Source organism: Jaculus jaculus, chromosome 2, assembly GCF_020740685.1.
Source record: "Jaculus jaculus isolate mJacJac1 chromosome 2, mJacJac1.mat.Y.cur, whole genome shotgun sequence".
In the NCBI taxonomy this organism is placed as follows: Eukaryota; Metazoa; Chordata; class Mammalia; order Rodentia; family Dipodidae; genus Jaculus; species Jaculus jaculus.
In genome coordinates this window covers 180,302,794-180,327,687 of record NC_059103.1, presented here as the reverse complement: position 1 = coordinate 180,327,687, position 24,894 = coordinate 180,302,794, and the positions used below count along the sequence as shown (strand labels likewise).

Here is a 24,894-nt window from a genome sequence, read left to right as displayed (position 1 = left end):
GGAATGTGTCCTCCTCTAGTGGTGTCCCTGCTGTAGATCTTGCCACCCTGCCTGCCTTCCTTGTGGGCTTCTGTAATTCCACACTCCACTCTTCACCAGGACCCCTCACGCATCATCTTATGGAAGTTGCTCTTCATTCATCTGCATCCTGGCAAAATTTCCCTTTCTGGAAAGAAGTGCCCCTCTAGCACCATTCATTTCTCTCCTCAATCTCTCTCTCTCTCTCTCTCTTTCTCTCTGTTTCTCTGATCATGTTGCATTGAAATAACTGCTCTATCACTTTCCATCTTCTTTGGAAACTTGGGGGTAGAGAGAGCATCCTATTCCTTATTGCCTCTCCACTTTTTTAAAAAAATTATTTATTTATTTGAGAGTGACAGCGAGAGAAAGAGGGAGAGAGAGAGAGAGAGGAGGTGGGGAGAATGGGTATGCCAGGGCCTCCAGCCACTGCAAACACCAACTCCAGATGTGTATGTCCCCTTCTTCACCTGGCTAACGTGGGTCCTGGGGAATTGAGCCTCGAACCGGGATCTTTAGGCTTCATAGGCAAGTGGTTAACTGCTAAGCCATCTCTCCAGCCTGTCCACTTTGCAGAATGCCTGGTACTCTGTAGATGACAGATGAAATGCCAGATATATGCAAAGGTATTTAGATTTACTACCTGGTCATTTTTCACATTTTCTCTATTAAACTAGGCTAACAGTAATCTAAGGGGAATATACTAGGGAATGGAAGACAGAAGACAGAAAGTAAGGTTTCATTGAATTTTACCAAGTGCCCCAAATACATACTGAGTGCCACTTGTTAGTAACTTGTAAGTTCCATCTCTGCCTGCCACAACCACAGTTATAATGTCTTTATTTGGCATTCTGCCAAAGTAAACACTCATTTTAGTATTTTCTAGGTAAAAGTTACATTTTTATGTTTTGTTTTGTTTTTATGAGCTAGGATCTCACACTAGACCAGGCTGACCTGGAATACACTATGTAGTCTCAGGCTGGCCTTGAACTCACAGCCATCCCCTTACCTTGGCCTCCCAAGTGCTAGGATTAAAAGACATGTGTCATCACACCCAGTGGGGAGTGAGATAGAAGAGACAGAAAGAGAAAGTGGGCATACCAGGGCCTTTAGCCACTGCAACTGAACTCCAGATGCATCTGGTTTATATGGGTACTGGGGAATCAACTCAGGTTGTTAGGCTTTGCAGGCAAACTCCTTAACCACTGAGAAATTTCTTCAGTCTGTAAAAGTTACATTTTTAATGGGATCTTTTGGTTCATTGAGCTACATTAACCTACGGCTTTTTAAAAATTCTCTAGTTTAATCTGCTTAAAAATAAGGTTACCTGATTCTACTATTGTTTGAAGTTTGTGATTATATTCAGTATTAGCAGTTTTGAATGGGGAGAGATAAACTGAAACCAAATTTAGTCATGTTCCAAAAGCCCATTTTAGAGACATCATAAAAACTCTCCTTAAAACATTGTCCAGAGTTTCACAGGCCTAGGAATCCAGGACAGTGTAGAACTCTGAGAATTACTGCAGATCTGACAAGCAGGTATATAGTCTAATAAAGGTCAACAATCTTGTCTCCTCAAAATTCTCAGAATTTTGAATGACTTAAGATTATTGGAAATGAGGATACAGACCATCAGACAAGCTCAGTTTTGGGAGAGAGGGTTTTGCACTGTGTTCTATGCTGGACTTGAACTCACTGTGATTGTCCTGCCTCAGCTTGCTGAATGCTGGAATTATAAGGGAGTTATGATGCCTGGCTTTCTCAACTCTTTAAAGGATTCTCTGATTTTATGATACAATTGCATCTAAATCTGAGACTTCTAGATTTTTTTAAATGAAATAACATACACATATATTAATTGTATTAATGCTACTATCATTTTGGATAGAGAATCTTCTCTTTTCAGATGGCAGTGACTTTGGGATGACTCAGAAGGTATCATAGTGCTGGAAAAAAGTGACTGGAATACTGAGTAATATCTCGATCACAACTTCAAAGGCTCAGGGTCTAATACCGAAGAGGTGGCGGAAAGAATGTAAGAGCCAAAAGAAGAGTAGGACTCCTTATAACATGCTCCCTCGAGACATAAAGTGGCCTGGATATCCATGACCTCACAGTGCCTGACACTACCTACACAAGACCATCGTAAGAGGAGGAAAAGATCATAACATCAAAATAAAAGAGACTGGTTAAGATGAGGAGGGGATAAGATGGAGAATGGAATTCCAAAGGGGAAAGTGGGGGAGGGGAGGGAGGGTATTACCATGGGATACTTTTTATAATCATGGAAAATGTTAATAAATATTGAGAAAAAACGCATACACATATAATGAATCGAAAGAAATTTATATTTTGAAAAAAAATTGAGGTTTTGTGATTAAAGCTAATGATTACATGTTTTTAAGTGTTATAAAAATATTTTCATGTATTTTCTTAAAAATGCTGTACGCTTTCTCTTGCCATGCAGCAAAATAGCCAGTTACTGTTCAGTTCTGTCTTTGTTTAGGTCTGTTCTCTGGAAGAGCACATCAATTCCTTCCTGAAAAATTAAAACAATGTGATTAAGAACGCTTTCTCTTGTCATGCAGCAAAATAGCCAGTTACTGTTCAGTTCTGTCTTTGTTTAGGTCTGTTCTCTGGAAGAGCACATCAATTCCTTCCTGAAAAATTAAAACAATGTGATTAAGAAAAACAGTAATAATGTGTGATGTATTTTAATGTCTAATTCATTAACTTTTAAAATATCTCGTGGTTTTGCTAACAAGACAAAAGAAATGTCTAAAAGTTAGTATTACAAAATTTACCAACTTTACTTTAGAATCAGCACAACTTATTTTTGGCAGGGGTAATGTATATACAGTTGTGGTAACCATCCAAGTTTTTTAAAAAGTATTTTTTCTATTTATTTGAGAGAGAGGCATATATATAGAGATAAAATGGGTGTACCAAGTCCTCCAGCCACTGCAAACAAACTCGAAATGCCTGCACCACCTTGTGCATCTGCCTCACATGGGTACTGAAGAATTGAGCCTGCGTCCTTAGGCTTCTCAGTCAAGCATCTTAATAAAGTCATCTCTCAAGCCCATTTGTTTGTTTGTTTGTTTGTTTTGTTTTGTTTTGACGTAGAGTCTTGCTATAACCAAGGGTGACCTGGGAGTCACTAGTCTCAGGCTGGTTTCAAACTCACAGCAATCCTCCTACCTCCGAGTGCTGGGATTAAAGGCGTGCACCACCACACCCGGTGATTATACAGGTTGTGTGTGTATGTGTGTTTTACACATTAAAACTTTGCTATTGGTAGAACTTCTAAATACTCTTAAAAGCAAAGTATCATTAAACCAGAATGCAGTGTTATAAAAACAGCCCAGCACTTCAACATGCTATGGAAGATTAATCATCTTATATCTTAGTTAAAAATGTCAACAGCGGGCTGGAGAGATGCACTTAAGGCAGTTGCCTGCAAAATTGAAGGACCCAGGGTCAATTCTCCAGTACCCACATAAAGCCAGATAGACAAGGTAGTATAAGTATTTTTAGTTTGTTTGAAGTGGCTGAAGGCCCTGGCTCATTCATTCTCTCTCTATTCGCTTCTTTCTCTCTCTTATAAATAATTTTAAAAATTCTTCTGTTTATTTTTATTTAATTATTTGAAGCAACAGACAGAGCAAAAGAGGGAGAGAGAGAGAGAGAGAGAGAATGGGTACGCCAGGGCCTCCACTGCAAATGAACTCCAGACGCATGCACCCCCTTGTGCATCTGGCTTACGTGGGTCCTGGGAAATACAGCCTCGAACCGGGGTCCTTAGGCTTCACAGGCAAGCACAAGCCGCTAAGCCATCTCTCCCGCTCCAAATAAATATTTTTTTAAAAGATTCAATTATGTAGGCTCTCACTCTAGCCCAGGCTGACCTGGAATTCACTCTGTATTCTCAGGGTGGCCTCGAACTCATGGCAATCCTCCTACCTCTGCCTGCCAAGTGCTGGGATTAAAAGCATGTACCACCATACCTGGCTCCTAAGGAATATTTTTTAAAATATTTTATTTGTTTATTTATTTAGTTATTTAAGAGAAAGAGAGAACAGGCACACCAGGCCTCTAGCCACTGCACATTAACTCCAGATGCATGTACTACCATGTGCATCTGGCTTGCATAGGTTCACAGGCAAGTGACTTAACTGCTAAGCCATCTCTCTCCAGCCCTCAAATGTTATTTAATTATTGATTTGCAAGAAGAGAAAGAGAGAGAGAGAAAGAGAGAGAGTGCGCGAGCATAGATTGGCACCATGTCAGGACCTTTTGCCACTGCAGAAGAATTCCAGAAACATGTTATACTATGTGTATCTGGCTTTATGTGGGAACTGGGGGATCAAACTCAGGTCATTCAACTTTGAAAGCAAGTAACTTTAACCACCATACCATCTTTCCAGCCCCTATCCTTCACATTCTAATATCCCAACATGTAATAATATCAATATAATTTCCTTGGTTTTGCCTTGCCCCTATCATTGAGGTTGGTGTTGGGCCCTGAAAGGCCTGGGTGTGAGGCATAGTGGAACTTTCTGAGCCTAGCTAAAGTTTGGTGATCTACCTTGGACTCAGCAGGATGACTAATGGCTTCTGGCCTGCTACTTCCGGGCAGGAGTTGGAATTATCATTTCAATAGTCACAGTTTACTATTGGCCCTTACCTCTTCCCCCATCCTAAAATCCCCACCTTCGTCCCCAACATGATATAGGCAACTGCTTTTAACAATAAAGTGAGTTCCTGTGAGATTCTGCTTTCACAAGACTCCTGACTCAGTGCGTTTTTTCTCCAGTGACTAGGAGAGGGTGAGTCGTCTGACGCTCATCTTTCTCCTCAACCCCTTGTGGGGAACCAGTGGGCCTGGTGGCTCCTCAGCACTACCTGCCCCCCCCCGGCAGAGCCCGGCATCTGGCACCTAATGTGCGGCTCCAGTAACCCAGCTGACTAGTGCCCCATGAGAGATATTCATTGAGGAGGTCAATCGGTGTGCAGGTGAGTGTACCCTCATAAGTTATGAGGCAGTCTTCATATTTAATGCGCTAAACTTTGCTTCTATAACCTGTACTTGTTTGTCAACATCTCTTCATTCTCTTTCTCTTTCCTTTCACTTTAGGTTCGCTGGCGGCTTTTGTATTTCTTTTTTTTTTTTTTTTTTTTTTTTTTTTTAATTTTTATTAACATTTTCCATGATTATAAAATATATCCCATGGTAATTCCCTCCCTCCCCACCCCCATACTTTCCCGTTTGAAATTCCATTCTCAATCATATTACCTCCCCATTACAATCATTGTAATTACATATATACAATATCAACCTATTAAGTATCCTCCTCCCTTCCTTTCTCCACCCTTTATGTCTCCTTTTCAACTTACTGGCCTCTGCTACTAAGTATTTTCATTCTCACACAGAAGCCCAGTCATCTGTAGCTAGGATCCCCATATGAGGGAGAACATGTGGCGCTTGGCTTTCTGGGCCTGGGTTACCTGACTTAGTATAATACTTTCCAGGTCCATCCATTTTTCTGCAAATTTCATAACTTCATTTTTCTTTACCGCTGAGTAGAACTCCATTGTATAAATGTACCACATCTTCATTATCCACTCATCTGTTGAGGGACATCTAGGCTGGTTCCATTTCCCAGCTATTATAAATTGAGCAGCAATAAACATGGTTGAGCATGTACTTCTAAGGAAATGAGATGAGTCCTTTGTATATATGCCTAGGAGTGCTATAGCTGGGTCATATGGTAGATCAATCTCTAGCTGCTTTAGGAACCTCCACACTGTTTTCCACAATGGCTGGACCAGATTGCATTCCCACCAGCAGTGCAGAAGGGTTCCTTTTTTTCCACATCCCCGCCAACATTTATGATCATTTGTTTTCATGATGGTGGCCAATCTGACAGGAGTGAGATGGAATCTCAATGTAGTTTTAATCTGCATTTCCCTGATGACTAGTGACGTAGAACATTTTTTTAGGTGCTTATGTGCCATTCGTATTTCTTCCTTTGAGAACTCTCTATTTAGCTCCTTAGCCCATTTTTTGATTGGCCTGTTTGATTCCTTATTAGTTAACTTTTTGAGTTCTTTGTATATCCTAGATATTAATCCTCTATCAGATATATAGCTGGCGAAGATTTTTTCCCATTCTGTAGGTTGCCTCTTTGCTTTTTTCACTGTGTCCTTTGCGGTGCAAAATCTTTGTAATTTCATTAGGTCCCAGTGGTTAATCTGTGGTTTTATTGCCTGAGCAATTGGGGTTGTATTCAGAAAGTCTTTGCCAAGACCAATATGTTGGAGGGTTTCCCCTACTTTTTCCTCTAGCAGTTTCAAAGTTTCCGGTCTGATGTTAAGGTCTTTAATCCATTTGGACTTAATTCTTGTGCATGGCGAGAGAGAAGAATCTATTTTCATCCTTCTGCAGATATATATCCAGTTTTCAAAACACCATTTGCTAAAGAGGCTGTCTCTTCTCCAATGAGTATTTTTGGCATTTTTATCGAATATCAGGTGGCTATAGCTACTTGGGCCTTACATCTGGGTCCTCTATTCTGTTCCACTGATCTACATGTCTGTTTTTGTGCCAGTACCATGCTGTTTTTGTTACTATTGCTCTGTAGTATAGGTTAAAATCAGGTATGGTGATACCACCAGCCTCTTTTTTGTTGCTCAGTATTATTTCAGATATTCGAGGTTTTTTATGATTCCAAATGAATTTTTGGATTGTTTTTTTCTATTTCCATGAAGAAAGCCTTTGGAATTTTGATAGGGATTGCATTAAATGTGTAGATTGCTTTAGGTAAGATTGCCATTTTCACGATATTGATTCTTCCAAGCCAGGAACAAGGGATGTTTCTCCACTTTCTAGTGTCTTCTGCAATTTCTCGCTTGAGTGTCTTAAAGTTCTCATTGTATAGATTCTTTACTTCCTTAGTTAGGTTTATTCCAAGGTATTTTATTTTTTTTGATGCAATTGTGAATGGGAGTGATTCTCTGATTTCATCCTCTGTGTGTTTGTTGTTAGCATATATGAAGGCTACTGATTTCTGTGTATTTATTTTGTATCCTGCTACATTGCTGTAGGTTCTGATCAGCTCTAACAGCTTGCTAGTAGAGTCTTTAGGGTCCTTTATGTATAGAATCATGTCATCTGCAAATAATGATAACTTGATTTCTTCCTTTCCAATTTGTATCCCTTTTATGTTTGTCTCTTGCCTTATTGCTATGGCTAAGACTTCCAAGACTATATTAAATAGAAGTGGAGACAGTGGACACCCTTGTCTTGTTCCTGATTTTAGTGGAAAAGCTTCCAGTTTTTCCCCATTTAGTAATATGTTGGCTGTAGGCTTGTCATAAATAGCCTTTATTATATTGAGATATGTTCCTTCTATTCCCAGTCTCTGTAGGACTTTTATCATGAAGGGATGTTGGATTTTGTCAAATGCTTTCTCTGCATCTAATGAGATGATCATGTGATTTTTGTCCTTCAACCCATTTATGTAATGTATTACATTTATAGATTTGCGTATGTTGAACCATCCCTGCATCTCTGGGATAAAGCCTACTTGGTCAGGGTGAATGATCTTTATGATATACTCTTGTATTCTGTTTGCCAATATTTTGTTGAGAATTTTTGCATCTATGTTCATGAGGGAGATTGGTCTGTAATTTTCTTTTTTTGTTCTATCTTTGCCTGGTTTTGGTATCAGGGTGATGCTGGCCTCATAGAAGGAGTTTGGTAGGATTCCTTCTTTTTCTATTTCCTGGAAAAGCTTAAGAAGCAATGGTGTTAGCTCTTCCTTAAAAGTCTGGTAAAATTCAGCAGTGAATCCATCCGGGCCTGGGCTTTTTTTAGTTGGGAGATTATTGATAACTGCTCGGATCTCCATGTTTGTTATAGGTCTATTTAAGTGATTAATCTCATTTTGATTTAATTTAGGTAGGTCATATAGATCAAGGAAATCATCCATTTCTTTCAGATTTTCATACTTTGTGGAGTATATGTTTTTATAGTATGTCCCTATAATTGAATTTCTCTGGAATCTGTTGTGATGTTACCTTGTTCATCTCTGATTTTATTAATTTGTGTCTCTTCTCTCTTTCTTTTGGTCAGATTTGCTAAGGGTTTATCAATCTTGTTTATCCTTTCAAGAACCAACTCTTTGTTTCATTAATTCTTTGGATTGTTCTTTTTGTTTCTATTTCATTAATTTCTGCCCTAATCTTTATTATTTCTTCCCGTCTACTACTTTTTGGTTTGCCTTGTTCTTCTTTTTCCAAGGCTTTAAAGCGAAGCATTAGGTCGTTTACTTGCGACCTTTCTAATTTCTTAATATAGGCACTTAAGGCTATAAATTTACCTCTTAGAACTGCCTTCATTGTGTCCCAGAGATTTTGGTATGTTGTGTTCTCATTATCATTTGACTCTATAAATTTTTTGATTTCCTTTTTGATTTCTTCATTGACCCACTCATCATTTAGTAGTGTATTGTTTAGCTTCCATGATTTTGTGTATGCTCTATAGCCTTTCTTGCTACTGATTTGTAGTTTAATTCCATTGTGGTCAGATAGAATGCAAGGAATTATTTCAATTTTCCTGAATTTGTTAAGATTTGCTTTGTGTCCTAATATATGGTCTATTTTAGAGAATGTTCCATGTGCTGCTGAAAAGAATGTATATTCTGCAGCCTTTGGATGAAATGTCCTGTATATATCTGTTAGGTCCATTCCTTCTATGACCTCATTTAGTCCAGATGCCTCTCTGTTTATTCTTTCCCTGGATGACCTGTCAATTGATGAGAGTGGGGTGTTAAAGTCACCCACCACCACTGTGTTTGGTGTTATCTGTGACCTTAGTTCTAATAGTGTTTGTTTGACGAATTTGGGAGCCCCCATGTTAGGTGCATATATGTTTAGGATTGTAATGTCCTCCTGTTGGAGTGTGCCCTTAATCAATATAAAGTGACCTTCCTTATCTTTTTTGACTAACTTCGGACTAAAGTCCACCCTGTCTGATATTAGGATAGCAACCCCTGCTTGTTTTCTAGGCCCATTTGCTTGAAACACCGTCTTCCAACCTTTCACCCTAAGATAATGTCTATCCTTTGTAGAAAGGTGAGTTTCTTGAAGACAACAAATTGTAGGATCCTGCTTTTTAACCCAGTCTGCAAATCTATGTCTTTTCGTTGGGGCATTGAGACCGTTGATATTAAGAGATATTATTGAAAGGTGTGTATTTATGTTTGCCATTTGTGTGTGTGTGTGTGTGTTACTTGTTCTACCTGTGCTCTCTTCTGTTAACTGGTATTTGAGTATGGCTGGTTTTTTCTAGGTTCCTTATATGTGTGCTTTTCCTTTTGTTCAGCATGGAGGATTCTATCAAGTATTTTCTGTAGAGCTGGTTTTGTCTTCAGATATTCCTTTAACCTGCTTTTGTCATGGAATGTCTTTATTTCTCCATCTATTTGGATGGATAACTTTGCAGGATAAAGTAACCTTGGTTGACAGTTGTTATCTTTCAGAACTTGGAATATATCACTCCACGCCCTTCTGGCTTTAAAAGTTTGTGTTGAATAATCTGCTGTAATCCTGATGGGCTTGCTTTTGTAGGTAACTTGATTTTTCTCTCTAACTGCTTTCAATATTTTTTCTTTGGTTTGTGTGTTTGGAAGTTTGAGTATAATGTGGCGAGGAGAGTTTCTTTCTGGGTTTTGTCTGGCTGGGGTTCTAAAGGCTTCCTGTATCTGTATTGGCACCTCTTTCCCAATTTGGGGAAAATTTTCCTCTATGATTTTGTTGAAGATGCCTACTATGCCTCTGGAGTGGAATTCTTCTCCTTCTACTATGCCCTGGATTCTTATATTGGATCTTTTCATAGTGTCCCGAATATCTTGAAATTCCCACTCATACTTTTCTATAAGTTTGTCTTTCTCTTTGTTGGGTTGCATTAGGTCTGCCACCTGATCTTCTAGCTTAGATATTCTGTCCTCTCCCTCATCCATCCTACTGGTGAGATTTTCTACAGAGTTTTTTATTTCATTAACTGTGTTCTTCATTGCTAGTAATTCTGACTGGTTTTTCTTTATTATTTCTATTTCTCTATTTATGTCTTGTATTGCCTTCTTTATTTCATTAAATTGGTGTCCTGCCTCTTCTTTGATTCCTTTGATTTCCTCTTTGATTTCCTCTTTGATTTCTTCTTTGATTGTTTTCATGTGTTCTTTGACCTCTTTGAACATATTTATAATTATTCTTTTGAACTCTTTCTCAGGCATTTCCTCTAACTCTTTCTCACTGGAGGACATTTCTGATGCATTAATACTTTTAGGTGGATTTATATCGTCTTGCTTTTTAGTGTTTCTTGTGTTATAATGTATATATTTTTGCATCTTGGATTAAGTTAATGCTTGGATTTTCTAGCTAGCTGTGTATTCTTAGCTGTATCAATTGATTTGATGTAATATATTTTCAGGGTAGGACCTTAAGGTATTAGGTGTGGCTCTTAAGACTCTCAGAGTATCTACAAAGATGTTCTTAGGGGTTGAGTTTCCCTGCTATAGGAGTATTCAAGCAGGCTGAGTGGAATAATATACTGGTAGATTCTAAAATTTAGCTAAACACTGTACCCATTCCATCAAAAACAGCCCCGAGTATGTATGCAAGAGTAGTTATTATAATGACCAGATCCTCTATCAACAAAGAGGTTTAGATTTCTGGTCTGTTGAGGTATCCAAGTCAGCTTGTGACCAAGTGAGACCCTTCCCTGGTGCAATCCCAGTTACCTTGGGTGATTGTGGTCTCAGTCAAGTTGCTGCCTGGGTCGTCGGGCTGCTGTTCTGATTTCTGGAGCTGGGCACTTGCTTTTCCTGCGGGGCAAACTGAGTCGCTGCTGCCGCCTCTGCAGCTGTTGTAGGTGCCACCCCCGGAGCCCTCACCGCTGCTGAAGCTGCCGTTGCTGTGTCCACCGCTGCTGCTCACCCCGAAGCCGCTGCTGCGGGATCTGTCACCGCTGCCGCTCCTGGGTCCGCTGCTGCTGGGGCCACTGGTACCGGTGCTGGAGCCGCTGAAGTTGCTGCCGAATTCTGCTCCTGCTTGGGTCCCGCCGTCAGCCCAAGTTGGCGTGGCCGGGTCCCGGGCCGCTGCTGTGTTCGCTGGAGCTGGGTTCAGGCGGCAGGGGAGGGGAGGGAGCCGCGGCTGTTCTGGTTGTATCGTTTCTCCACGTGTGCTTTTACCTCGCGGTCTGCTCCTCCCTCCGTTGCTTGCTGCCGCTCTCCCCTCACGTTTCCCGAGTTGCGGAGAGCGCGGTGTGAGGGGAAAATCCCGCACCTGGCTTGTCCTGCGGCTCGAGCCGAGAGTCCGGCGGCTTTCTGCCGCTCCGCGGTTGCGGCGGGTAGCCGAGCCGCCCCGGAGCCGCTGTTCCCGCCTGTGCAGGCTCTGGATGCTCTATAACTCTTCCACTTCTCCGCTGCCGCCTCAACTTCCTATACACCTCACTTTTTAGTAAAAGTGTGTATTTTGCTGAGTTTTTTTTGGTCTTTCCCCCCCCAGGCTGTTTTGGCGTGGTACCTACGCCGCCATCTTAACCGGAAGTCCGGCTTTTGTATTTCTTAACGGGGGCCTAGCAAGCTATATCTGCGGCTTTTGTATTTCTGAAGGCTTGTGCTTCTCCCTCTCTCTCTCTCTCTCTCTCTCTTTGCTTGGGCCTATGAAAACAGGCCAGCTTTTTCTGCCATTATGGAACTTCCCCTGGATCTTTAAGCTTCCATAAATATCCCTTCCTCCATAACTGTACCTGGTCTGGAAGTTTATCTCAGTGAACCTGAAACTATCTGATAAGTGGACTGAGATGAACCTGACCATGTGGATGTTGATTTTTTTGGAACCTTTGTTTCGGAGGAATAGGCATGGACTTGGTGCTTGCAACTTGTTGCAGTCCGGTTCGCATTGCTGTTAGAAATCACCCAACCAAGAGCAGCTTCTGGGAAAAAGAGATTTATTTTGGCTTACAGGCTCGAGGGGAAGCTCCACGATGGCAGGGGAAAACGATGGCATGAGCAGCGGGTGGATATCACTCCCTGGCCAACATAAGGTGTACTACAGCAACAGGAGGGTGTGCCAAACACTGGCATGGGGAAACTGGCTATAAAGCCCATAAGCCCACCCCCAACAATACACTCCCTCCAGGAGGCCTTAATTCCCAAATATCCATCAGCTGGGAACCTAGCATTCACAACACCTAAGTTTATGGGGGACACCTGAATCAAACCACCACACAACTGAAGGTGTCTTCTGGAGTGGTAAGCCAAATTTTATGGACTATTCTGATATGAGTCTGAGAATGCTAAATGCAGATAGCATTAAACTTCAAGGCTTGGCTTATGAGCTTTCTCAGGGAAAGGAAAGACTGCAGGGAACTTTGTTGGAACTGGGCTACTGGCATAAGGGCTGGCTGCATCCTGCTGCCCAGGCCCAGAGAGTTTAATCAAGGTTAAATTTATAATAGACTGATATGCTTAGCTAGAGATATTGGACTGAGAGATAAAGGTTTTTTTTTTGTTTGTTTGTTTTTTGTTTTTTTGGTTGTTCAAAGTAGGGTTTCACTCTAGCCCAGGCTGGCGTGGAATTCCCTGTGAAGTCCCAGGGTGGCCTAAAACTCCTCGTAATCCTCCTACCTCCACCTCCCGAGTGCTGGGATTAAAGGCATGCACCACCATGCCCAGATAAAATTTAAGATTTTAAGCTGGAAAACCTCAAGCAAGTTAAAATTACAGACACTGAGACTAATTTTAGACTATGGTGGCTCAGTTTACATTGTTTTTGTCTCTCCTTGCTATGCCTTATACCAGTTTACTCTGTGCCTTTATATGTTAGAAGTGTTTAACTTGTTTAATTTTACAGATCTTAATATCTTAAATTAATCAAGACTGTGGGGACCTTTAAAATTAAACTAAGTACAATTTATATATAATATGTAATGGTTATAAATCTATTGGAAGCCAGGGACAAAATGTGGTAATTTAAATAGATGGCCCCCCTCCTGGCAGCTTGTGCCTGGCCCTCCCCTACTGGGAGTTGGCAGGCAATCCACCTCTTGGGAGACTGCCATGTGGCTCCCTTGGACTGACCCAGGTGGGTACAGGTGAGAAGTCTGCCCTTTTGTGGTGACTGGGCTCACTGATATTTTTCTTTCAGTCGATACCTTTTCCTGCACATGCTGGGCATCAGCACATGCCGGGGAAAAAATCTAAACATGCAATTAGCCATATACTTCAATGCTTTGCCACCCTTGGACTGCCTGACCAAATTAAAACAGATAATGGCCCCTGCTTTGTAAGCAAGGCCTTTATAGATTTTCTGCAGACCTGGAAAAATCTCACATTCCACAGATACCCCATACAACCCCCAGGGCCAGGCTATTGTTAAAAGATATAATCAAACTCTCAAGTCTCAATTACAAAAACAAAAGGGGGAGTCCTTATCCCCACATGACCAACTAACAAAGGCATTGTTTACCCTAAATATTTTAAATTTTTCTAACAATTTATAATGTGTGATGGTTATAAATCTATTGGGCTCCAGGCATGGAAAGTGGTAATTTAAATAAATGGCCCCCAATATATCCAATTGTTTATTTGCTTGTAGTCTACATTCTACAGCCACCTGACTGAAGTCAATGCCATTGTGTGGATCTTAAGGTGTGATAGTGGGTTTCAGATTTCAATCTAAAGATATACAAAGTGTGCCTATCAGGAGTTCCTGAAGTTTGTTATGGCTTTTGGCTTTAGGCTTGTACTTTTAATGTCTAACTCTCCTTCATACTCACAGCTTTAAAGTAGCTCCTGAGAAAGTTCAAACTGCGCCTCCCTTTAAGATCTTGGGCTTGATCCTTACCCGAGATACAGTTTCACCTGTTAGATGCTAGGGTTGAAAGTTAGAACTCATGTGGAGTGTCATGTAGATTTTCAATGGATTTGTGTTACTTCTAAAAAATATAATGACAATCAACAGCATTGGGAAAATGCATTTAAGTGATATTTAACATAAAGATAATATTTCCTTGGATCTGATTCAGTTGCATTCAGAAATTTTTGTCTTTACAAAATAATCATCTTACTTTTGATGCAGCTAAAGCTGCTGATGACTTAATATCTGCTTTTAAGTCTGCCTTGCCTGGATGGAATTCTCTCACTTCTTAGATAGGAAGCTTTATTGCCACAGGTATTTGTCTTTTGCTCATTCTGTGTCTGCTGCCCATACTTGTTAAATGCCTTTTGAGATCCATTATGGATATCCATGCAGAAGTACATGGGATACAGCTATGGACCCAACCCTGCTTCCTGAGACATTATCTTAAAGCCCCTGCAGAGGCTGATAGTTAAAGACGGGTAAGATTCTCTTGAGTTAGGTCAACCAAATCAGGGCATGAATGATGGAATTCATGTACCGATGACTAGTAAGGCCTAAATATTGTAGAGGACAACCTAAGACAGACACAGTCTTTCTGCACTGAGACCCAGAAGGGCCCGGTTCATAAAAAATAAAAAAATGGGGGAAGGAATTGTTAGAGCCATTTGGCTGGCCTTGGATCCATAGCTCTGGGCCATTTGACAGCAAGACTTTAGCACCTACATGTAATCAAGATTATACACATTCAGTGTTACTGATAAGAGCTGGCCATTCCTTAAGATTTATATTTGTATTTCTGGGATCAAAGGGTTTGTTTGTTTTCCAACGTTGGGATAATCTTTTGTACTGAGAAGTGATTGAAGTACAAAAACTCTGTAACAGAAAGGAGTTTTTTGATAATAACTTATGTGAAGCTCATGAAATTTTTGTCCATGGGAAAACTTTGTAAAAAAAAAAAAAAAAAGACCTATCTGGGTACCAGCGAGAGACCTAAAATAGCCTCCCCAGCTGCTTGCAGTAAAATTGCTTAGCCACCTTCCCCATCCCGTCTAGCTTTTCCCAATGTTTCCTCTGGAACTTGCATTTGGGCCCTGCCTTCCCCTAATAATTCCAGTATAGATGTGGGGTACATTAATCCTCCCTTATGTACTTTTAATACAACTGAGCCCAATGCTCAATGCTGCCCACCTTCTGGAATGGTTTATGTTTGTGGAGGTGGAATGGCCTATAACTTTCTGCCCACCAATTGGATGGGCCTTTGTGCCCCAGCCACCTTAATCCCAGATGTAGATATCATTCCTGGAAGCTAGATTCCCTGGCTGAGGTAGTCCTATAAAACAGGAGGGGAATAGACCTACTAACAGCCAAAAAGGGAGGCATATGCTTGTTTTTACAGGAAAAATGCTGCTTTTATGCTAATAGATCGGGAATCATCCAGGAAAAGATTAAGAGGCTCTGGGAAGACTTGGAGAGGAGGCGACGGGACCTCCAGTACAGCCCAATGTGGACAGGCTTACATGGCTTCTTACCCTACCTCCTCCCTTATCTTAAGCCCCTCCTTCCCCTCCTCCTTATCCTCACTATCAGGCCTTGTGTAATTAACAAAATTACACAATTTATTCACCAGCGGCTAGAAGCAATAAAAGTCTATCAGGCTGAGATACATTACCACAGGCTGGCAACTCAGGTATTAAGTTCCTCAGATAACCTACTGCCACCTCCTCTGCCCTCCATGTGACCAATGACGGATAAGATCTCAGACTGACTGAGACAACCTAAGACAGGCCATGGAGTGGGTTCTCAGCGAGCTAAACACCTGGTACCCAGTGACAGGTAAGATCCCCAGAGGGGGACAACCTAAGACAGGGGCCATGGTGACTAATGGTTTTACAAAAACAAAAGGGGGAGATGTTGGGCCCTGAAAGGCCCAGTGGAACTTCCTGAGCCTAGCTAAAGTTTGGTGATCTGCCTCGGACTCAGCAAGACTCCTAATGGCTTCTGGCCTGCTACTTCCATGCAGGAGTTGGAATTATCTTTTCAATAGTCACAGTTTACTATTGGCCCTTACCTCTTCCCCCATCCTAAAATCCCCACCTTTATCCCCAACATTATATAGGCAACTGCTTTTAACAATAAAGCGAGTTCCTGTGAGTTACTACTTTCACAAGACTCCTGACTCAGTGTGGTTTTTCTCCGATGACTAGGAGAGGTTGAGTCATCCGATGCTCATTTTTCTCCTCAACCCCTTGGGAGGAACCAGCAGACCTTGTCCTTCCTTCAGCACTACCTACCCGCTGGGGGGGGGAGCCCCACAGTTGGTACTTCTTTTTGCAAACTCAGTGGTGCCAGCCTCCACTTAGGAACACTTCCTGTCAGCTGCATATATGGAGTCATATATTATATACTAAGTGAACTATACTTACATATAGTTGTGTCCAAAATTAAATCTATAGCCATGAATATTTCAAAGAGCAACGTTCTTCCCACCATACAGCCAATTACTGCAGTCATTATCTGGACAGACACGGCCGCAGTCGGTGCCCGGTTGTGGCTGCTGCCGCCGCCGCCGCCACTGCTAGCACTACTGCCTCCTCCTGCAGAGACGGACGGTGCCGACAGGCTGAACGTTCTGGATTCTACTCGAATACCATTATCCAGGAAAAATTCAATTTTGTAATTTTTTCCTAAGAAAAGAAAGCATAATAGTCATTTATTTCTTTACATTCAAACAGTTCTAACTTGGTTTTTACTGACTTAAACATAGTGTCTAATTTCTAGAGAACGATTTTTGGAAATAATTCAAACGAAGTTCGTGGCATACATACAAGTTTAGAGAAGGTCTCCCAGGTTGACTCTGCCTTCTAGCCTCAGACATAGGAAACAGCTATTGTTGCTAGAGAAATAGGCTATTTCCTTCTGCAATGCTCTAAAGAAACCCAAGCTAGCTTTATGGAGACCAAATCCAGAGCAAGTCTTCCCAACCACTTCCAGCTATTAGAACTCTCTGCTTAGACACCATGGAATAGAGATGGGCCACTCTAGCTGAACTTCCTGACCCACACAATGGAGAACAAATGGAATGATTGTTCTTTGAAACCATTTGATTATAAACTGGGCTTCTATGTCTCAATAGTGACTAAAGCAAGTGCTGAACATGACATAGGCTGCTAGACAAACAATACTCTGTTTACCTAGCTTGCCAGGGATAGTTTTACTTTACATCCTCCCGTTCCCACCTACCTCTCACACAATCAGAGCACATCACTATTTTGTGTGTTAGAAACCACAGTCTACATCTCCTTTACACAGATGGACTCCATTCTCTCTGTGGAGATCTGGATAGGTAGAACTGTGTTGGGCTGTGAGGGGATTTCCTTCAGTGCTCTAATTATGAGGCTACCTACTAGAAGAGTCTGGAGAAAGATATTTTGCAGATTTACTCACATTTATTTTGTGATGATATTACTGTGATTAATCTATACTCTGAGTAGCTGCTCTAAAAATAATGGAGATATGATTATGTCTGGTCTTCCTTATATAGATGGGGAGATAAGCTCCCGTATTTGATGAAAGAAGGAGAGAGAGAAGGGAGGCATGGAGGAAGGGAGGGAGAAGAGGGAGAGGGAGGGGCAGGAAGGAGAACCAAAAGTAAAGAGGAAAGGGTTGGGGAACACAGTAGGAGAAGGTGACTTAGAGGAGAAGAGAAAGGGAAGAGGAGAAGGAAAAGAGATGGGAGGGAAATGGAGGAAGCTGAGGGAGGAGGAAGAGAGAAGAGTGAGGAAGAAACTGGGAAGGGAGGAGACTTGGTGGGCAGGAGGAAATAGAGAGGAGAGGGAAGGGAGGGTATGAGACTTGGAGGAAGGAAGGCTTGGAGGGGATGAGCTTGCAGGAGAGGAGAAGGAGGAGAAAGGACGTGCAGGAGAGACAACGCTAGGATGTCTGGAAGAGGCTTGAAGAGGGGACGGAGGAGAGCGGGAAAGGAGAGCTCTGAAGGGGAGGGAGGATGGGGAAATGGTAAGGGAAGGGGATATATGAATGAGATGGATGGCTGTTATCCATAGCAGCTCAGATACACTCCACGAGCAGAATTCTGAAAGGACGTTTATTGTACAAATGAAAAGTGCTTTATTATAATTTTGTTAGGACAATAAAATTCCAGCAGCTATTTTATTGCCTAAGCATTCAGATGACCCTGCTAATGCTTGCACACTGCTACGTGGAAGCAGTAGTTTGGTTACAGGTTAGTCATCACATTGACATTCATGGGTCTACCTTCACAACAAAGGAGATAAGCAAGCTTCTCTTCACCCGGTCTTTGTATAGACATTATTTCTCATGAAAGCATCCCAGTACTGCCACTAGTTAGGATGACTGTTAAAAGAATTTGGCTCTGACCTCAGCCAGCCAGCTTTAAGACAGTCTAGGTACTTGCCCAGAAGCACAACACTGAAGTCACCATGATTTTATTCTTAGCAGCATGAAGATATTGCCGCTAAGTAAACAGACTGAATTATCTGATGTGGAAGATTATCAAAACACGAAGAAACAAACATTTGGGGATTATTTTAGCTTTAAAAAAATCATGGGATTGAGAGACGGCTCAGTAGTTAAGCCACTTGCCCTGCAAAGTCTAGCAGCCCAATTTCAATTCCCCAGTACCCATGTAAAGCCAGATGCATAAAGTGGCACATGCATCTGGAGTTCATTTGCAGTGGTTAGAGGCTCTGCCATGCATGGCCTCTCTCTGTCTCTCTCTTCTTGAAAATAAATAAAAATATTTTAAAAATTCAGACTATTGTTGAAAATTCTTTTTTTAGGCCTGTGTGTATGTGTGTGTGTGTGCACACACACACATACATGCATAGGTATGTATTTGACAGCAGTGGTCACAAACAAAGAGTGCACCTACATAAACTTGCAAGAACTTAAAGACACTATTGGTCATAAACAGACAAATAAATGGAGGTGTATCTCAAGCATAAGCAGCTTACCCATTTTACTCTTTGATATACTCAATAATCTACCACCAGTGCTAATCTGGTGTTTGGGCCACAGTAGAGTGACTTTCAACAGAGAGCATCACTATGAAAGTTATAGCCTTATTTAATGCATAAATATCAATGATATCACTGAGTAGTAGTTTGTGGGTTACATTAATATTTTGTTTATTTATGTGATAGAAAGAGAGAGAATGTGTTTGAGTGCATCAGAGCCTTCTTGCCACTGCAGACAAACTCCAGATGCATGTTCCACTTTTTACATCTGGCTTTACTGAGTACTGGAGAATCCAACCTGGGCCAGCAGGCTTTGCAAGCAAGTACTTTTAACTGCTGAGCCATCTCTCCAGTACTGTGTGTTACAATTTATAAAAACTTAAGGGATGTTTATTCTGTTCTCAGACTATCTTATAACTCACCCTAACTGGCTTGTGGATTCTAAGGCACTACAGGTCTTGATAGTGTTCGGGTTTCTTCCTTTACCCTGGCTTTCAGAAAGACTACACTGAGCTACCTAGTTCAACTCTTAACTCATTCAAAGGATACTCAAGTTACAGGTGCCTGCCTTCTCTTAAATTTCAAACTCTATAAATTAATTGTTCATACTATAAATGCAATGCATTTGTGATAAAAATGAGAAAAATAGCTAAACAGAAAAAATAAATCATGGTCTAATTTTATGTATGCCTTCAAAATGCATTTTAATTTATTTAATTGTTATTATTATTATTATTGGTTTTTCAAAGTAAGGTCTTGCTCTAGCCCAGGCTGACCTGGAATTGACTATGCAGTCTCACAGTGGCATTGAACTCTTGGTGATCCTCCTACCTCCGACTCCCGAGTGCTGGGATTAAAGGCATGCGCCACCACCCTCTGGCTCTAATTGCTTTTGATTTCTATTTTATTTGCATAGTAAATATGTTTGATAAGACAGAATACTTTCTGAAACAAAGCAGATGATATTATTCTGATGGCTACAGTTTACTGATGAGAATGTTACAGAATGTTTGGTTCACTAAAAGAAAATTTTACTTCTTCCTACTTGTGGATATATAACTATATGAGAACTACCGTTTCCACTCACCTGTTCTAAGAGGAGTGAGGTCTGTATAGTTTGCCCAGCAACTGTTAAAAGGAATTGTTGTGTTTCCACTGAGGCCACTGACTTGGTTATTACTGGAGTCCTTTAGCGTGGCCTTCAAAGTAAGTGATGTTATCCCAACTGACACACAATTACCCTTGAGAGAAAAAAGAAAACAACAATCAAGACTTAAAACAAATGTCCCATCCCATGGTCTTCTAAAGCGATATGCTAACCTTTATTTTTTAAACTGTCTTAATGCAAATTAAAAATCTATAGAAACTCCTTATGTCACACAGAGTTCATAAATATGAGAAGAGAAAGTACTCATTTAAAAGATAACATTTTTGAAACAGTGGAAGAGCATAGGATAATCCATAGGCATTAGTTCATCTTCTGAGCAAAGGCAGCTGCATTCTGGGACTAGACAGGTGGCTTCTCTTCCTGCATTACAGCTTCACTCAGGGGAGTGTGGAGTTATTGTGACTTACATCTGAGTCTAAGGCCTTCACGGAAGGCTGCTGGGAGAATGGCTGTCCTGGCTGTCCTGCCACAGGCTGAACACTCACTGAGAGGGAGGATACAAAGGCCACATGATGAACAGGAAATGCAGACCTTTCCACTGGCTGGGCCGTCACCTGGAATAAACAGAAATAAAGAAGTAAGTGGTTTTTCCTTGGCAAACTGTCTTCAACAGCAAACTTTTCTCAAGAAGGCTAAATATAATATTTCCGTTTATTAAAAATATGTTCAGTATTTAAAATTAGAAACATAATACTATTTCCTCTGGATCAAATCTATGACACATTGATATAAATATTCAAAGCAAAATGAAGGGTAGATTCAACCTGCCACTGTGCCAAAAGCCAGGGAAGACAAATTAGAGCCAATTTTTACAACATTTGCTCTTTTTTACAGTCTTTTATTAATAAATTTTTAACCTTATTTATTTATTTGAAAGCAGAGAGAGAGACAGAGAAACATACAGAGAGAATGGGCACACTAGGGCCTCCAGCCACTGCCAATGAACTCCAGATGCATGTGCTACTTTGTGCATCTGGTTTTACATGGGTACTGGGAAATCAAACTCTAATCATTAGGCTTTGCAGGCAAGTGCCTTAACTGCTGAGTCATCTTTCCACCCTCCAGTCTTTTACTTTTTATTCTTATTTTCATTTATTTATTTGAGAGAGAGAGAACTAGGCAGAGGAAGACAGATAGAAATGAAGAATGGGCATGCCAGAGCCACCTGCAACTGCATATGAACTCCAGATGCATGCACCACCTGTGCATCTGGCTTACGTGAGTTCTGGATAATTGAACTGAGGTCTTTTGACATTGCAGGCAATCATCTTAACACTAAGGCATCTTTCCAGCCCTCAGTCTTTTAGTTTTAAACAATATTGTTATCATTTTAGTTAGCCCACTAAAAATAGTTAATAATGAGGAGAGGGAAGGGGATGGTATTGTATATATGTAAATAGAAGAACAGATTACAGGGAAGGGAAAGGCCCAAGCAAGGTCAGGGAAAGAGATTGTATAAAAGAAGGATGGTGGGGAGGGTCAGTCAAAATTCAAGATATTCTGAATAAGACAAATGAAAACCTACTTTCTTGAATAATGGCACATCCAGAAGTCATAGATTGCTATTAGAAAATTTTCGGTGTCAGGGTTGGGATACCTTCCTGTGAGTTGTTGGTCAGTGAAGTCCCTGTTGCCTCCAAAACATTACAGGCTATTACCAATGCTCTTGGTTTCCCTTGAGAAACAGATGGTAACACCCTATTGCTGAAGACTTCATATACCTAAGTGGCAAAGTCACTGAGAAATCAAGTTGGTGCTGAGCAGAAAACCTTCTCCCTGTAGACCAGCCATCTGAAAGCTGGAAAAAGCTGCACTGTATGCAGCCTTATGGGAAACAGATGTCATCAGCTATGAAAACAGTGGACACTGGAAACCTCAAGTTTGGCCAGACAGGCCAAATGACTGAACGAGTGCAATAGTGGCATGTCTGCTATGGGGAAAACCAACTGCTCTCTAATTGGACTGGAGGCCTGCTCTGTGGGAGGGAATACATGCCTGGTACTGAAAACCTAATTAAAAGTGTATGGCAGGGGTGGTCATGAGCTTTACGGGTATAAAGCCTGCTTTTGTCTCAATAAATGCATATATTATTCTCACCAAATTGCTCTGAAAGCACTGCACTTAATGTTCATATTCATATATTAATGCTACTTTCATTTATGGTTAGAGAAGTTTCTATTTTTCAGATGGCAGTGACCACTGTGATGATCCAAAAGGCAAGATAGTGCTGAGAAGAAGGGACAGAGGAGTGTCCAGCACTGAAACATCTCACACCCTCCAAGGCTCAGGGTCCACTGTAGAAGAGGTGGCAGAAAGAATATAAGAGCCAAAGGAAGGGTACCACTCCTTACATGCAACTGTCTGGACATAAATTGGTCTTGCTATACATGACCTCACAATCCCTAGCAATACCTACAAAAGACCCTCATAATGGGAGAAAAAGGTGATGATATCAAATTAAAAGAAAGACCAATAGAGAGAGGGAGGGGATACAATGGAGAGCAGAGTTATGAAGGGGAAAGTGGGGAGGAGAGGAAAATATCATGGTTTGTTGTCTGTAAGTATAGACATTGTCAATATATATATATATATATATATATATATATATATATATATATATATATATATATATAAAATCTAAAAATAGTTAATAATTACTTAGAAAAACATAACATCTAAATTTCTATCTGGAAATAGAAAGATGGAGTTACATATCTTAAAAAGTCAAAGATTTTTTTTACTAGATAAAATGATTTTTTTCTAGTTGTATGTTCTTACCTTAATCCAGCCAGAATCAGTTGGTTGAGGGATAGGACTGATAATAGACATGGAAGAAATATTAAATCCAAGGACACTACTGATTTTTCCTAAAATTACAGCTTGTCCAAGAGAGTCAGCAACTTCCTGGAGCTCAGACAATTGCATCTGACCTACAGAAAAACAGTATTATGACATTTGTATTATAAAAATATGGAATTATAAGGACACGAGACAGTTTTTCACATTAGTTTTGTTCACATTGCTTCATCACATTACAGAATTCTATGACTTTTTGGACAGTTGTGTAGAGGATAATATGTCAGAGGATTCGAGTATCCTCTAAAGACTTTAAAATTTATACCTGAGAAAACATGACAGGATCACATTGGTGAAGCAGGTAAAATTAAGCTATATGAGAATACATTAAAAGATAGAGTTTAAGAAAAAACAAAATAGATCACAGAGACATGAAACATTAATTAAATCATAGTGGGAGAATACATGTCCCTTAGTTTAAAATGTATCATCCTTTTTGTAGAATGAAGTACTATCATGCATTTGTTTTATCAGATATCACTTATTAAAAATATTTTATTTATTTATTTCCAAGGACACACAGAGAGAGTGAGATTGAATGCACAAGCCAGGGCTTCTAACCACTGCAAATGAATTCCAGATACATGTGACACTTTGTGCATATGATTTTATGTGGGCACTGGGAAATCAAACCCAGGTCCTTGAGCTTTGCAGGCGAGTACCTTAACCACTGAGTCATCTTGCCAGTCCAGATAGCACTTTTCTTTTTAGAGAGAACACGAACGTGACAGAGAGAGAGAGAGAGAGATAGAAAGACACACAGAGAAAGAGAGAGAGAGAAAGAGAGAGAGAGAGAGAGAGAGAGAGAGACAGACAGACAGACAGACAGACAGACAGATAGAGGGAGAATGAGCACACAAATGCCTCTAGCCACTTCAAACAAACTCCAGATGTATGTGCCACTTTGTGCATCTGGCTTGCACCACCTTGTGCATCAGGCTTTAGGAGGGTACTAGAGTATTGAACCTGGGTCCTTTGGCTTTGCTGGCAAGTGGCTTAACTACTAAGCCATCTCTTTAGATCCCAAAATATCACTTTTTAAGAATAAAATGCTATTATGTGGGCCAGAGGTATAAAAAAATCTGATGTCCTATTCCAGACAAATTATGCCTCTATTTTCTGGAAAAAAGAATAAAAACAGAATACTAATTTTGTAAGAACATATAACTAGCCTTCACCAAAGTATCTATATGTGCATTAATAGTTGATAAAGTTATCATCAGATTCCTAGGTTAAAATTTTAACTTGGGTATAGCTTTTGTTGTCTTTTTCTAGCATGGAAGATCTGGGATTTCCTCTACTGCCCCCACAGTCTCATTATTTTATGAAGTGGCATCCCCAAATTCCTTTTTCTCAGAGCATGATACTTCACTTGATTTCTTCTACTTCACCTCTCTTCCACACCATATGTAATCAGTTACTAAGTACTAGCTAATAGTACCAAAAATGGATCCTGCCCCTAGACCACTACTTTGACTTCTTTGGTTTGGGGCACAGTGCAGACTTTAACCTCTGCCCTTCATGATCATTGGGTTCTTCTCACTGTTCAGCATGTGAAAACATTCATTTCTGCTGATTGTAATCTAGATAATGATTTTAATACAAAGTCCTCTTGTTCCTAATGCTAGACCTGCCCAGAGGTTTCAGTGGTATTTAACAACCCCTTTCTGGGGCATTGGGGAATATCTGGAGAGCCTGACACTGTGTGAAACCATATGACTATGTGTACTTCTTTCTTTCCACTTTCCAGTATTTCCATTCACTTGGCAGAACAGCAAGTCTTTCCTTGGAACGTGAAACCCTGTGTTTGGAAAACACTATATTAGCTGGTCTTTCCTTATGATACCATCCCTATGCTCCATGTGTCAAGATTGTTTTATGTTTATCTAGCTAAGTCTGATTTACAAGCTAAAATAGCTTTAGGAAAAT

At 40.6% G+C, this 24,894-nt stretch overlaps 1 protein-coding gene across 1 annotated transcript in view; it reads right to left on the bottom strand.

Moving 5' to 3' along the window:
• Positions 1-2,591: 2,591 nt before the first annotated feature.
• Positions 2,592-24,894, bottom strand: part of Pkhd1l1 (PKHD1 like 1) — a 196,807-nt gene continuing 174,504 nt past the window's right edge. Inside the window, exons 74-78 of the mRNA XM_045144474.1 lie at positions 22,888-23,039; positions 20,517-20,663; positions 20,029-20,182; positions 16,371-16,631; positions 2,592-2,678 (exon numbers count right to left, since the gene is read on the bottom strand). Of these exons, the coding sequence (XP_045000409.1) occupies positions 2,677-2,678; positions 16,371-16,631; positions 20,029-20,182; positions 20,517-20,663; positions 22,888-23,039 (716 nt within the window). The 3' untranslated portion in view covers positions 2,592-2,676. The remainder of the gene's footprint in view (positions 2,679-16,370; positions 16,632-20,028; positions 20,183-20,516; positions 20,664-22,887; positions 23,040-24,894) is intronic.